Source organism: Odocoileus virginianus, chromosome 20 (genome assembly GCF_023699985.2).
Source record: "Odocoileus virginianus isolate 20LAN1187 ecotype Illinois chromosome 20, Ovbor_1.2, whole genome shotgun sequence".
Lineage (NCBI taxonomy): Eukaryota > Metazoa > Chordata > Mammalia > Artiodactyla > Cervidae > Odocoileus > Odocoileus virginianus.
The window spans coordinates 13,550,296-13,565,959 of NC_069693.1; the positions used below are offsets into that span (position 1 = coordinate 13,550,296).

At 51.8% G+C, this 15,664-nt stretch overlaps 1 protein-coding gene across 7 annotated transcripts in view; it reads right to left on the reverse strand.

The window, feature by feature from the left end:
* Positions 1-15,664, reverse strand: part of SIPA1L3 (signal induced proliferation associated 1 like 3) — a 257,180-nt gene that overhangs the window by 95,724 nt on the left and 145,792 nt on the right. For all 7 annotated transcript variants that reach the window (XM_070450960.1, XM_070450959.1, XM_070450963.1 and 4 more), the window contains 2 exons: positions 9,121-10,960; positions 5,114-5,244 (listed from right to left, as the gene is read on the reverse strand). In XM_070450960.1, the coding sequence (XP_070307061.1) occupies positions 5,114-5,244; positions 9,121-10,651 (1,662 nt within the window). In that variant the 5' untranslated portion in view covers positions 10,652-10,960. The remainder of the gene's footprint in view (positions 1-5,113; positions 5,245-9,120; positions 10,961-15,664) is intronic.

Sequence of the window (15,664 nt, forward strand, 5' to 3'; positions counted from 1 at the left end):
TATACAGCGCTTATTACCAGTCTATCTGCACAAACTGATCACTCAATATGTCAGTCGTTGTCACAGTACACAAATGTATTTACACAAAGCCATATGTGTCGTTAAAAACATAAAGAAAATTTAACCTTATTAGGAAGCTACAGTTTGGTTTTTCCCCTAACTTAACAGTATGTTCTGGAGATTACATCACACCAACAGAGGTACCAGCTGAACACAAGTGAGGTCCCAAATGAGGTTCACTACTACCCTTACTTTCTGCACTTAATACAAGATTCTTTTCTACTGTGTATATGTTTAAATACTTAATGAGTGACTGCTACTTTTTTCAATAAAGAAAGACAAAGAATCCAAACCTCTAACCCTAACCAAACTAAGGCTGTCAAAAACTCGTGTTTGGGAGCCAAAGAGAACCCACTGGGCCCGGGGGCCCCTGGCTACTGGCAGTCTCTGTGTCCTGCCAGCCAGGGGCTCAGGGCAGGGCTGCCCTGGCCTGGACCTGGAGCCTGTCCTGTCCAGGCTCAGGGAGGGTGAGGATGACATTCTGGTGTGTGGTGCCGAAGCCCAGCTCCAGTCTGTTCCCGCCCTGGCGGGAAGATTGGCACTGCCAACGCTCCTGTCCCATCTGCTGGGAGACGTGGGCCCAGTCTGTCTCCCTGGTGGCCGGGGGCGGCCATCTGGGGTGGGCCAGCCAGCTGGCTTGGAAAACAGCCTGGGCCCCTTGTTCTGGCCCCCGAGACACAAGTGTGTGACAGGAGAAGGACAGAAAGAACTCTGTCTGGGAGCTTGACCTTCACTCCCCAGCATGGCCCTCTGACCTCTCGGGAAAGAGGGACAGCCACAACCTCAGCGTCATCACAGAACCTTCCGCTCAGAGCACTCGCTAGCCTGCAGCCGTGTGCTACCAACTCCCGTGTGCGGGTCCAGGGGAACCTTCCAGCCTTTCCTGGAGACAGCACACAGACAGTACAGGTCTATTTTACAGACGAAGAAATGGAGGCGTCCAGGGGTAAAACTGTCTGCCTAAGGTCACAGGCTGGTGAGTGGCAGAGCTCAACTGAACCCCACACTGTCTGTTCACAGTGCCAGGGTTCAAACTCAGCCCCACAGCGAGTGGTGAGTGGTTAGAGGTTAACAGCATGGACTGGAGACGCAGGCAGTCTGGGTTCCTATCCTGGCTCTGCCACTGTGGACCCTGACAAGTGATTGTTTCCCTAGACCTTGAAAATCCTCATCTGTAGAATGGGGATCACGGAACCCACATCAAGGGACTACCGAGAGGATGTGAAAGCTCAATGAATATAAAACACTTGCAACAGCACATCAGGAGTACGCACTACAGGTGGTAACTGTTCTTATTACTATTGTCCTTACTACTTTGGGTTATGTGACTCCTCTGCTGCCACGGCAGGAAGGGCCTTTGCTTGTTTTTTTTAATTAAAAAATATATTTACTTGGCTGTGTTGGCTCTTAGTTGTGGCATGTGGGATCTAGTTCCCTGACCAGGAATCGAACCAAGGCTCCCTGCATTGGGAGTGTGGAGTCTTCGCCAGTGGACCCCCAGGTAAGTCCCAGCAAGGCAAACCTTGCTGGCCTCTGCCCCTTCCTCCAGATGACAAGGTCCTCAGGCCTGGGTGTCCAACAGGCAGCTCTGTGAGGGGCTGGGCCCAGGACTGAATACCCATGTGGCCTGCACATGTGTGAGGTCAGAGAAAGGCCCATCTGTGGCTGTGAACCTCACGCTGGGCCAAAATTAACAGGGCTGATTGGAATGTGACAAAGGGATGGGAAACTGAGACCTCTGCCAAAGGCTAACTGTGGGCTCTCCCCAAGGGCCTGGCCCAGCACTGCCTACTTTATATGGGCAACCTCACCAAGCCTACGCCACAGTCCTGAGAGACTGGGATCCCACGGAGGGAATGGAAGCTCTGAGAGAAATCGTCCAAGGTTTCACAACCACTAAGTGACTGTACCAGGCACTTTCCTGCCTCAGGACCTTTGCGCAGGTTGCTCCCTCCACCTGGAGCATTCTTCACAGGTCCCCACGGCTCCTTCTCTCATCTTCTTTAGGCCTTTTACTCAAATGTTCTCTTCTGAGTGACACCGCCCTTGACTATCTTGTCTAAAAATCTTACCACACCCACACTTATCTCTTCCTCGCTTTCTGCTCCACCTTGTCATCATATACCACAATGTATAATTTACTAGGCTATCTACGTATTGTCTGCCCTCCCCACGGTCCCATGAGCATCTCTGCTGCATTTACAGAAGGTTCCTCAGTGCCCAGTGCAGGGCTGGCTGCTGTGGTGCTGAGAGAATCTCTGTCGAGTGGAGGAACTCCACACCTGCGTCCCTGAGCTCCAAGGACCCTACGTCCAGCACTCAGAGGCTAGTTTTCACAGGCACTGGGGGTGGGAAGTGTGTGGAAGTAGGCATAGTCCAGTAAAGGCACCAAGTCAGTTTCAAACCTACTGAACAGGAACCACAGAAAAATATTACACCCTGACCTAGCATTTCCACAACTCTCAGTGTGAACAACAAACTCTGGGGGAAGTCCCTGGTGGTCCAGTGGTTAGGACTCTGTGCTTTCACTACTGAGGCCTGGGTTCGATCCCTGGTCAGAGAACTAAGGTCCTGCAAGCCACAGAGCATGGCCAAAAAATCCCCAAAAAACAAAAGAACAAACAAAAAAAGCAAAGTCCGGTACATTAAAAAAAAAAAAAAATCATTCTACATGTTCTGTCTTCATGAAAAAAAAAAAAAGACAAACAATAAAACACTGGCATGAAATGGAGTTCATAACTCATGAATGGGCCTGATGTACATACAGCCTGAGCTGAGTCAGAGGAACCCCAGAGGCGGCCAAGGGGTGGCTGGGGCCTGAGCCGACACCTTGTCCTGTCACCCACTGAGGGTGCTCTGGGCAAGTCCCCTACCCTGACTGTGCCTGTCTCGTCATTGCAATGAGGAAGATTACAGTGCCTTCACTGTAGAACTGTCATGACATTTAAGTGAGTGAATGTACATAACAAGTATAGAAAATGCCTGACACGCAGTGTGACGTGAACCTGCAATATAAGAGCAGCTGCAATATTATTTATTAGTATATGATTGCTGCTGTCACTTCACCTGGCCGCTCTCCATATGTCAAACAACACTCTGACGCAGTGTGAGCTGTCATCTCACATTCTGCCCTGGCGCTCATCTGGCCAGAGAGGCAGGGTGGGGGGGCAGTGCTAGGGAGACAGAGGGGATGGTGAGCACCTGCGGGATGGACATCAAGTTTTGGGGGCTGCCTCCCCTGCGTTGCCACAAAGCCTCTGTGTCCTCTCGTTCCCCCTCAGTGGGAAGGTCTTCGTGAGGGGATGGGGCCGCGGCCCTCGGTGCAGCATCTGCCGTCTGGATGAGGTCCAGGTTTGGCCTGCCCCACAGCCAAACACCCTGGCAGCGGCTGCCTGCTGGTTCCCATGTCTGCCAGGAGCAAGGGGGGTGGGGTAATGTATGTGGAGAGGGAGGTCAACTTTGGGGGTCTGCCCAGCTGACATGAGTACGAAGTCGCTTCAGTCATGTTTGACTCTTTGCAACCCCATGGACTGTAGCCCGTCAGGCTCCTCTGTCTATGGGATTCTCCACACAAGAATACTGGAGTGGGCTGCCACGCCTTCCTCTGGGGGATCTTCCAGACTCAAGGGACTGAATCTGCGTCTCTCATGTCTCCTGCACAGGCAGGCAGATTCTTTACCATTAGCGCCACCTGGGAAGCCCAGCTGATGACTGCCTCTTTTCTGAAAAGTCTTCCTTTGGGTCTTTTGGAAGTCTCCTTCGTTTCTGCTGGCCTAGCTTCCTCTCCTTTTGCTGAGGAACTGCCTCTCGAGCACTGCCAGGTGGCTCTGACGGAACCACCAGTCACAGTGCCCTGCCTGCCCCGGGACCCAGGATGGAGCATTCCTCTATCATCCGTGATGACAGTGACTGGCCTGGGGCGTGGGCTTGTGATCCGTGCAGAGCCAATCAGAGTTTTCCCAGATCTCCAGCAGGTAAGAATGTGGAGGAGAAAGTATAAAGATGTAGAAGACTTGAGCAGCTGGTCTGTTTTCCCATGACATGGAGAGAGCTTGTTAGTCGCAGAAGAGAATGACAACCCACAATGCAAAAAGTGGCAGAACCAGCTGAGTGGAAGAGATAGGAAGACAGAGCTCTGGTGACATCATTTGAGTGCCTGGATGCAGCTATGCCTGAAGCCAGTCCTACCCCTGGACTTGCAGTTTCATGAGCCAATGAATTCTACCCCTGGCTTAAAGTGGGCAGAAACTGGGAATTCCCTGGTGGTCCACTGGCTAAGACTCAGCCCTCCTAATGCTGGGGGCCTGGGTTTCATTCCTGGTTAGGGAATCAGATCCCACATGCTGTAACTAAGAGTTTGCATGCCACAAGTAAAGATCTCGCAAGCTGCAATGAGCCTGGCAGGCTCCTGTGTCTATGCGAGCCAAACTAATAAAAACAAACAAACAAAAAACCCCAGACAGAAGTAGATTATCTGCCACTTAAAACTTAGAGACCTAATCACATAAGGTGCCCCGAACAGGCCTCGTTCCTTAGCCACAGCTGACCTTTATTCCAGGGGAAGACTCGGACCAAGCCGGGAAAAGGGGCTCCTCTATTCTGAATGGAAGAGGCAGGGCTGGGATGTTTTGAGCCCATCAACAGCAGTGTCTGCTCCTAAGAGTGCCCAATTCCTGCCCTGCCTGAGACTTGCGGCCTTCATTCACCTTTCCACTCTGCAGGACACCTCATGATCCTGAAAGAATTGCCTATGGTTCTCACTTTATTTTTTATGCTCACCTCCTTCAACCTTTTGTAAATGTCAGAATCCAGGGCTCTGCGGTCAGACCCACCAGATTCTAATCTTGGCCACTGATTCATACATGTCTCAGAGCCTTAGTCTTTTCGTCTGTAAAATGGGGAGACTGATGGGATGGCTCCTGTGAGGCTGTGGGGAGGACTAAAGAAGGTGGAGCAGGGGAAGCGCTTGCTCACAGAACCAGGCACCGAGTAAGGGCTCAGCGATGTGAGTGGCTGTGACGTATGTCATAGTAACATGAGTGACGAGACTTACCTCTCGGGTCCGGAAGATGATCCTGTACTGGTACTGAGGCCCGTGGTCCTTGTGGTCCTCCAGCTTCTCTCGCTTGATGCTCACGGCCACTGGCCCCAGCTTCTCGTCCACCCCAAAGTAATTGGCGTGCTCTGAGAAGGAAGAGCAAGGGAGTTCAGAGTCAGTTCTCTGGGAAGGAGGGGTGACGTCCCACGGCAGGCCTGCCGAGGGGACAGCCGAGGAAGGCTCTTGTGTGCCCTGTGGGGTCCTGGTCACAGCCACACTCGATGGAGAGACCATGAGAGGTCAAGCCCATCTGACTGCACCTTCCTGCCAGTCACAGAAGTTTCCTGAGTCTCCATGCTCTCATCCAGGATAAAGTGGGCCCTAGTGCTACCCGCTACCCACAATTCATAAGAGGTGATGTGAGAGTGAATTGAAGCTACAAATAAAAAAAAGCTTAGTGCAGTGCCTGCCTTGTAATAAACTTAGCCTCTCGTTGTGATTACCTCTTATTTGCAAATGTTCAGCAGCTTAGCTGCCAATTAGCCCTCGTGAAGCTGTTAAGATTCTAGTCTTAAAAAAAAAAGTAAGATTGTAGTCTAAAGTGTCTTCTGCTTGGCTGAAATCTGGGCCCTGGACTCATCAGATGTGGCCCACGTCACTTGACAGCATTCTCATTAATATAATGGGATCAGGAAGGATGGATCCACATCTCACCATGACTGTGAGGATTAAATAGGTTAGTAAGTGTGGAGCACAGAGCCAGGCACAGAGGGAGCAAGTGAGATGTGTTGGCTACTACTACCCTCAGGGCATGATGCTCATCAAAGAACAGGACCATAATTCAAGTCCCTAAGCATCACCTGTACCTAGCCATGCTCCCATAGATGGAGGAAACTTCAACGCTACTCTTTTTTTTTTCCTTATGGTGACTGAGCTTTAACGAGTCATGGAGGAAGTCATTTTTCTCTCTCCGAAATGACAGCTGTCTCTGCTTTAAAAAAAAAAAAAAAATGCTGCTGTCTTACAATCTTTCCAGGCAAACAGTTCTTCCTGTGTCTAACTCAAGTATCTCCTGCTTCTGGTGCATGCCCACCAGCAGTCTGTCTCAGCTTCAGTCCATGAAACCGGCATCTACACACTGCCAGAAATTTCTTCCCACTCCAGTGCTTTCCATGTTTAAAAGAGGGTTCCTAGTCTCATGAGATGCTCTTGGTGAATTAAAGGCTTATCTAAAGCTCAAATAACGTTAATTAATGGTCCCAATCAGAACAGCACCTGCAGTGGGTTAGACAATCTCCACAACTGGTCAGAGAACAGAATAAATGTGCTCCACAGATATCAATCTATCCCCAAAACACTGGCAGGGGCTATTCTGTTTTCCACCAATGTATACCCAGTACCCTTGAATAGACTAGGTCCTTGAGGTCCTAGAATAGACTAGGCACTCAATAAACACTGACCAGTGACTAACATTTCTGAGCTTCCAGAGCTACAAAGAAATTATTTTTTGAAAGAAAACAGCTCTTTTGAAAGCTCCATGATAAGTACTTACTACATGCCTGATGAAGAACTGAGTGTTTTGATGTACAGTCTTCTTTGATCCTTACCACAGACCTTCCGTGTAGGTATTGCTATGTGTTAAATGAAAAGAATGTGTCCTCTGCTGGTTAGGTAGAAAATTAATATAAATGCAAAACCAGATTTTTCAAGTCCCCTCAGCATTCTGGCCACTAGGTTTATACATTTCAAACAGAGACCCTGCCAACTTCTCCCATGGGTTGTGGATTTGTTCATGTCTTCCTGTAGCCATATTAGTTTTTTATTTATATACCCCTCAACCAGGTTACCAGGTACACAACTATTAGAGCTTCTTGGTAAATTTTTTAAAAATCTACATGAAACGGTCCTTTTGGTTCTTCTAACAAATGTTGTTAGCCTTGAAGTCTGTTTCGTGTGATACTGATGTTGCCTTACCAGCTTTCTCTTGATTAGCACTGTCTGAACTTCTTTTTTCATCCTTTAATTTCCAATCTCTGTGTCACTTTTTTTTCTGGGCACATGATGCTGCTACAATCATCTCTGTTCCTCACACGAGGACAGAATCCAAGGGGTAAAATGTGTCACATAGCTAATAAGCTATGAAACATACATCCCAAGCCCAAGGCTTTATAACTCCAACACTGGTGGAGCGCCAGAGACTGTACTCTAGACAGAGGGATAACCCAGAGGGATAACATTAGTTGCGTTTGACTAGGATACTGATTTACAAAAAATTTTAAATTAGTTGTTGTGGAGTACTAGCTGCCTATTCATTACCTATTCTTCCCTTCTTAAGAGAAACTCTCTGTTCTTGGAGGAAGAAAAGAGAGTCTATGTCTTACCAACATTTCCCAGCTTGCCTTGCAGACTGGAGTGGCCAATAAACAGAAGCAGTTGGCTAAGACTTCTGAGAATGCTCTTCTTAAAAGGGGCTGACTTAATAAAAAGGTAGGGGAGGGGTGCTGACTTGACAGGAAATCTGTTATTCTGTCTGAACCCTTTCCTCCTTCTCTTTGCCTGGAAACATGGCTATGATGGCTGGAACTCATATGCAGCCATCATGAGCATCAGGAGATCACTCTGAGGGCTTGGAGGCTAATGCACTAAGGCTGGCATTCCACTGATGCTGAGGAGTAACCATACCTGAGGTGCACATCTCTAGACTTTTTTATGCAGAGAAAAATAAATTATGTTGTTTAAGCCTGTTACTCGCAATTACGGCAATTTTGAATTGACATAGGAGAATCCATATTCAAAAAATCTTAATTTCAGGAGAATCTAGAATTATCTAGATAATTATATTCTATAATTATCTAATTATAGAAAGGATGGCAACATTGGGTTTGTCTACACTTCCTGGATGACAACAGTGAACAGGAGTTCCCCTCTGCACAGCCCCTGCCTGGCCTGCCTCCCTCTATTGTCTCCTGCCTGGCCTCTCTGGCTGCCTGGATTTGTGATCTTTGCACTATGCTCTGTTGCCTCTGAGGATTGCCTCATCAGCATCAGTGAGTTTAACCATGTGTGATCCCCATGTTAATACCCTCCAAACATCAGCAGCTCCACCTTCCGAGGGGATCCAGAACCTGCCTGCTTCCTCTTCACTCCTGGGCTCCCATCCTAGACCTGCCCATCACCATCTCCTGCCTGGACTATTGCAGTAGACTCCTCCTGGGTCTCCCTGCTCCTCTGCCCCTACAGCTTCCTTCCCCAGAGGGAAGCTATTAACACCTGAGTCAGATCAAGGCCCTCTCCTGCTCAGAATCTCCCTGTGGCTCCATTTCACTTCGGGTAAAAGTGAGAGTCCTCACTTTTGTGAGGATTAGGCTCACAAAATCGCATGTGATCTTGTCTCCTTTCACCTTCCATCACACACTCTGTCCCAGCAACACTGGCCTCCATCCTATTCCCCCATTGTTCCAGGACTTTTGTACTTGTTTCCCCTGCTAGGAACAGTGTCTCCAATCTCCACAAGGCTCCCCCCCTCACCTTCTTCAGCCCAGTACTCAAAGGGGACCCACCTAGAAAGTCCTCCCTGACCATTCCTTATTGAAAACGCAACCCCCAATACCGAGTTTCCCCGCCTCTCTGTTTTACTTTACTGCACTTCCCAACTCATGACTCCTTATATACTTTATATATTTATCTAGTATAATTGCTTGTCTTACCCCACTAAGACACTGTAAACTAGGAAGGCAAGGCTTTTGCTTTAAGCTGGTCAATACTGTATACCTTGGCTCTAGAAAGTGCCTGACACGTAGCTGAACACAGCACATGTTTCATCTATTGTCTCCTACAGCTCAAAGTGTGAAGCATGTGTCATGAGGCGGGGCTCACTGCGTCCCCCCAGCCCCTCTCTGTAGGAGGTCTTGCCTCTTTCTGCATCCTCCCTGCCAGGGCAGGAGGCATACAGAGAAGGAATGAGCAGTGAACGTCTCAGAAACAAGCAGTGCTCCACAAACCGACCCGCCCGCCCACGTCACCTTTGCCCACGAAGTAGTCCTGGTAGTAGCGGGCGCCCAGGTCCACGTGCTCGATGCTGTACTGCCGCGGGCGACTCTGCGTCCTCTGCTGCTCCTTGGGCACCTCCAGCACTGAAATGCTGGCGTTGGTGCGGTAGGCGCTCAGGGTGGGCTCCGGCGGGCGGACCTCGCCGCCGCCCCCGCCTCCGCCTGGGGAGCCGGCGGCCGCCCGCGAGAAACTCACGTTGCGCTCGCACTCGCCGCCGATCTCATTGCGGAAGTGCGGGCAGCTGAGCAGCAGGTCGTTGCTGGTGTCGTCGCCCAGGTCTTGCTCCAGGTTCTCCTTGCAGTTCAGGTCCTCCGTGCTGGTGAAGGCGGGATCCAGGCCGCCGAGGCTGTGGGCCCGCGACGCCGTCACGGACGCCATGGCCGAGGCGGCCGAGGCCCCGGTGGTCGTGTTCCGCCGCTGGGCCGTGGACGCCCGGTTGGCCGCCGCCTCGTTGAGGTCGAACAGCATGCTCTGCACGTCGAAGTGGGCGAAGCTCTTCTGGCAGACCCACGGCCGGCTGGCCTCCGGGGGGCTCCGGCCGTCCTCGGCCTCCCCGGAGCACCGGGCCGCTTCGCCGTCGGCTCTGCTGCTCCGCAGCTTCCGGAAGATGGACGAGTCCACCTGGTCCCCGCCTCCCAGGCCCCGAGCGGGCTTCTTACGGGACTTCTCCTTCTCCTTCAGGGGCTGCAGCGGCAGCAGGCTGTCCTTGGCGGGCTGCCCGTTGCGGGCCTCCCCCTTGGCTGCACCGCCGCCGCCCCCCGAGACGTGGGGACCGGGATCGGCCCGCAGGAGCTCGGTGAGGCTCGGCGTGCCCCGGGCCTCGGGCTGCTCGCTGCGGAACTCGTTGAGGATGTCGAAGAAGCTCTGCTCGGGCACGCCCTGCACGTCGATGGAGGACGTGCTTCCGTACTCGCGGAAGAGCGGCAGCGCCCCCGTGTGGCGGGCCGCCCGGGGCTCCGCCGTGTCCTCCACGTCGCACTCGCTGAGGGTGATCTCGCTGCTGCTGCGGTTCCGCAGCGGCAGGAAGGCCCGGCCGGGGGACCGCGGCCACCCATCCTGGAACTCCACATCCTTAGACCGCCTCCTGGCGAGTCGGTGCAAGGCTTTGGACCCTGAGGAAGCCGGGGTAGGGGTACCGGCGGGGGGCTGTCCGTTCTGTTGTACGCTCCTCATGGCATGGGCCGCCTTCGTGGCCTTCGTGCCATCTGCGTCCAGGCAGGGGCTGGGGTTGTTCTGTTCTCTCAGGGCCTCCCGCTTGGGAGGCCAGTCGGCCACCCGGGCGCGCACGCCCATCTTGGGCATGGCGGGGGTGGTGGGGCTGGGGCGGGTGGCGGCACTGACCGTGCTCTCGCCCACGGGCTGGGGCACGCTGCCGTTCTGCACCCAGAACCCCAAGGGAGCATAGTCCCCGGTGTGCGGCCCGGGCAGGACATCGGCCGCCCTGGCCCCACAGCCGGCTGCCAGGTCCACACCATCACTGGGGATGGGCCGATAGGTGGTCATAGTCCACGGGCACTGGAGTGCTGCTGGCCCCTGAAAGCTGTAGACTAACTTTATGGGGTCCCCTGGCCCTCAGCCATTGTTCAGGGCCACCAGTCCTAGGATGAAGGCTGCTGGCCCCTGAAGCCTGACGGGAAGGTTGTGAGCCTGTGGAGTCCAATTCTCCACCATCGCTGTGGACAGCAGTGCCTGGACAACCTCTCGAGGCAGGCGCTGTCCCCGGGCCTCCAGACTTGAGTGGGTCAGCAGGGCACAGGGAGCAGCAGTTACGTGTGAGGGCCGGTGGGCTGCAGGGGGTTCTTCCCTGCCATGCTGTCAAGGGAAAAAAGAGGGAAGTGAGATGTGAGGTTACTGCTGCCACAGAATGACTTATTTTTTCAACTTATTAAAAAACAAAAACAATTTTTATTATGGACATTTTCAAACGTACCCAGAAGCAGAGAGAAGAACACTATGAGCCATCTCACCAGCTTCAACACCATTAACTATTTCTCATTCCTTCCATCTGTTCCCCCACTCCTCCACGTTGTTTCTGACAGGACTGCTGTTGCTCAGTCTCTCAATTGTGTCTGACTCTTTGCGACCCCATTGACTGTAGCCCACCAGGCTCCTCTGTCCATGGTATTTCCCGGTCAACAATACTGGGTTGGGTTGCCGTTTCCTTCCAGGAGATCTTCCCAATCCAGGGATTGAACCCGAGTCTCCTGCATTGGCAGGTGAATTCTTTACCACTGAGCCACCAGGGAAGCCCTTTGACAGGATATTTTAGAGTAAATCCCAGACATCAGGCCATGTCACCTATAAACACTTTAGCTTGTATCTCTAGGTGATAAGGCCTTCAAAAAAAATAACCACGATACCTTTATCATAGGGGCTTCTCTGGTAGCTCAGATGGTAAAGAATCTGCCTTCAATGCAGGAGAACTGGGTTTGATCCCTGGGTTGGGAAGATCCCCTGGAGATGGGAATGGCTACCCACTCCAATACTCTTGCCTGCGAAATCCGATAGACAGAGGAGCCTGGCAGGCTACAGTCCATAGGGCTGCAAAAGAATTTTACATGACTGAGCGACCAAGACTTTCACTTTTTCACTTTCATCTTTGTCACACCCATCTAGATACATAAGAATTCTTTAAGGTCAGGTAATACCCCAACTGAATTACATTTTCCCCCCATCGTCTCAGAGTGTCTTTTGAGAGGTGGTTTGCTCAAATCAGGATCCAAACAATATCTTTGCTCTGCTCTGGCAGATTATATTTCTCAGGTCTCTGCTACTCTACACCTTCCCCTCCCCATCTTGATGATATTTACTTCTGGAAGGAATAGGGTCACTTGTCTCACAGAGTTTCCCACTTTCAGGATCTGCTGGCTATTCTCTGCAGTGTCCGAACATGTTCCCCTGCGCCCCCCACCATGAGTCCTGTCTACTGGTGGCTGTATGCAGAGGCTGCGCTTTTGTCTGTCTCTTCTCCAGTCCACCTGACCACTCACCCACCAGAAAGGAACTGAAAAAGATGGAGGAATCACCATGAGCACTGGTGGATTTTTTGGAGGAACTGTCTCTGGAAATCTATATGATTACTAGATAGTCTGAGAGCCAGTAGATCAATTCCCATCACTACTTCACTGAGATATCCCCAGTAGCTTCTAATTTATTAGAATAAAATATAAATTGCTCCTGCTGGCTCACCAGCCCCACAGGACTGGCCAGTCTCTCTGATGCCTCTCCCTAGCCCTAAGATCCCATCACACTGGTCGTCTTGTCTGTTCTTCTAACACATCCAGCCCCATCCGGGATACATGGGGAATACTTCTTCAGTTTTTCACCAGGCCGGTTCCCTCACTTGACATTCACTCTTTAATGAAGCCTTCCAAAACCACCCTCAAAGCCTTTCTCTGTCACCCTTTTCTTTTTCCTTGGCAGTTACCATTAACTGAAATTACTTGCTCATTATCTATTTACTGACCATCTCCACCACTAAATGATCCCTTCCAGAATGGCAGGGGTGTCTCTCTCGTTCACTGATGTAGCCCCAGTTCCCAGAACAGTGTCTGGGACCCTCGTTCACTCTTTTAGTGTACGAATGAGCGAACAGAGAGCTTCTATCTAACTTGATGTGTATGTGCATCCTGACTTGCAGACCTCTGGGGAAGGGAAATTCATCCTTCTTCTGCCCGGCAACATTAAGTCTTCTGCAAGATCACTTCTGTTTGTCTCCACCTTGAGCTTCTGGAAGATGAAACCCTCAGTGGGGAAGGAAAGGGAAAGTGGATCATGGCCTGTGGCAAAACCTGCTGCTGGGCCCAGCAGCTGTGCCCTTTCCTCCTGCCAACTGAACCGACTCTCTACAGGGCAGCAGAGTGCTGGGTCAGCATCTGACTCAAGGGGACCGCAACTTTTCTGTCCCTTAGAATGTCGAGCTGGACACAGCCACTGTGGTCGGTGACTGTGCGTGCTTTCCGAGTGAGGAAGTTGAAGGCCTCCTGTGTGAGAGTGTGAGTGTGTGCTCACATGCACACACACGTGCAGGAAGCATTTCACAACTCCTGCCAGAGGTATGGAGTTAGCTGGCAGAGAGGGAGCAAGCGGGAAGCATGAAGCAGATTCACAGAGCAAAACAGTGAGGAAAGCCTATGTGTGCTAAGTCACTCCAGTCATGTCCGACTCTTGGACTCTGCAGTCCGCCAGGCTCCTCTGTCCGTGGAATTCTCCAGGCAAGACTACTAGAGTGGGTTGTCATGCCCTCCTCCAGGGGATCCTCCCAACCCAGGGATGGAGCCTGCATTGACTGGCGGGTTCTTTACCACTGCGCCACCTGGGAAGCCTCCTAAGGGGAGCCTGTAACCTCTGAGAAAATGAGAACGAGGTGAGGGGAGAGGTGTGAAGTGGGGAGCAAAAGGGCACCCTCTTCTTGGTTCCTCAAGAGCACGAGAGCATTCCTGAAGAAGCTGCAGGGAGGTACACAGGGGAGGGGGTGGAGAAGGGGCGAGAAAGTGGAAACTCCCCAGGGCTGGGCTGGTTAAAGGAGATGGAGGCCAGGTGAAGCTGTGGTGACCTGGCCAGCAGAAGTGTCTTCTGAAGAGGTAGGTGGGCCTCAGCTCCTGCAACTGAGCCTTGCGGGAATGTGAATGCCTGATCATGGGGTTTTTCAAGACAAACCGGAAGTCTGGAACTGTATGCAACATCTCCCAGTTTGAAAAAACAAAATCAGCAGCTATGACAGCAACAAATTAATATGCGGAGATGACCTCTAAAAGGATTTTCAAGAAACCGCTCATGGTGATTGCCTCTGGGGAGGGAAATTGGGTATCTTTTTCCTCCACTCCCAGCCCCCTCCCTCCCCTGCTTCAGGTATTTTCCTTAGTACTTATTTCTCTGATTTATCCCTCGTCTTCCTCCCCAAAAGGATGTGAGCTACTATGTATCCCCATGCTCAGTCATGTCTGACTCTTTGTGACCCTGTGGACTGTAGCCCACCAGGCTCCTCTGTCCGTGGGATTTCCCAGGCAAGCATACTAGAGTGGGTTGCCATTTCCTTCTCCAGGGGATCTTCCTGACCCAGAGATCGAATCCGCATCTCCTGCATTGGCAGGTGAATTCTTTACCACTGTGCCACCTGGGAAGCCCGTGTATCACCAGGATCTGCGTTTTTGAAGAAGGGGTGGGAAGGAGCCTTATTTTTCCCTGCACACTGCTGGCGACTGTTTGGATTACTTGCCTGTATTCCTAGTCAACAGAATACCTCTCAACAGTGTTACAACACACATCACCAGGAGGGCTGACAAAGTCAGCATGTGGGCCAAATTTGAGCAGAGGCTGCTGGCTTGTGACTTTACATGACTGGTCTTCAGCTTTGCCCGCAATGAGGGCCTGAAGGCAGCCCCATACTCTGCTGGGCCCCAGGTCCCAGGCCAGGCTGGGGGTCCAGGCTGGCAGCACTTAGCAGCCTGGCCGTGTCCTGGGGTCAGCCTGACAGGGTTCAGAGGATCAGTCTTCAGAAGCCCCGTTTGGGCTGGTTGGGAAGAAAAACAGTGGCCGCGAAACAACCCTGACTTGCTTATGCAAACACCTCTGACAGATGGGCTTTGCTGATGGCATTTTGTTCCCACTCAGTCAGAAACCCCCAATTCGCTTTGCTCTGTGAAAACACACAGATGTTCTCGAGGCCCCAGTCTCTCTGCACAAATCCCTCCCTGAGCAGGTGCCGCTGCGTCTCCCCGTGACGTTCCCAGACTGAGTGTGTGATCCCTGCAGCCTCCCTGGGACTCAGGGACCAGTGCACATGGGTCTCGTTCCAGCTGCCTTTGTCGAGCTCCCTCTGCTTAAAAGCCCTCTGATCACCCTGACGGGGATGCTCACAGCCTGAGCGCCAGCCTGCCTGGGTTCAGATACTGCTGTGCCATGGACTAGTCACTGAAACCACGGCTCAATTTTAATCTGTAAACTGAGGGTAATACCCTCTAGCTCAGAGTCCCTGCTATTATCACCATTCCTTCGCATCTCTTTGGCAGGAGCTCTTCCCCCTCCCCCAATGACAGAAGTGCATGGGATGGGGGTGTGGGTGGGGTGGGGGTGGGTACAGGACCTTAGCAGAGCATGAAAGGCTGGAGGGTGTCCTGCAGTGATAGGGAATATGGATCTGGCTTTTCCTGCATGTGAGTTGCAAGGGATGCTTGGGTTCTTTTCTTTTTTAAAAAAAAATATGTACTTGTTTACTTGGCTGCGCCTAGTCTTAGTTGTGGCACACAGGATCTTCAATCTTCACTGTGGCATGCAGGATCTTTTAGTTACAGCATGTGGGATCTAGTTCCCTGACCAGGAATTTAAACCCAGGCCCCTGGCACTGGGAGCATGGAATCTTGCCACTGGACCACCAGGGAAGTCCCTGGGGATCCTTTCAGGGTTGCTTGGCTCCTGCCTGCTTTCTACGACTGCCCCTGTGGCCCCCTTTTGATTCTTTGAGGCACGATAAATCTGCTTCTGCCCAAAACTGTTAAGTCAGGCTTCTGCTGCTGG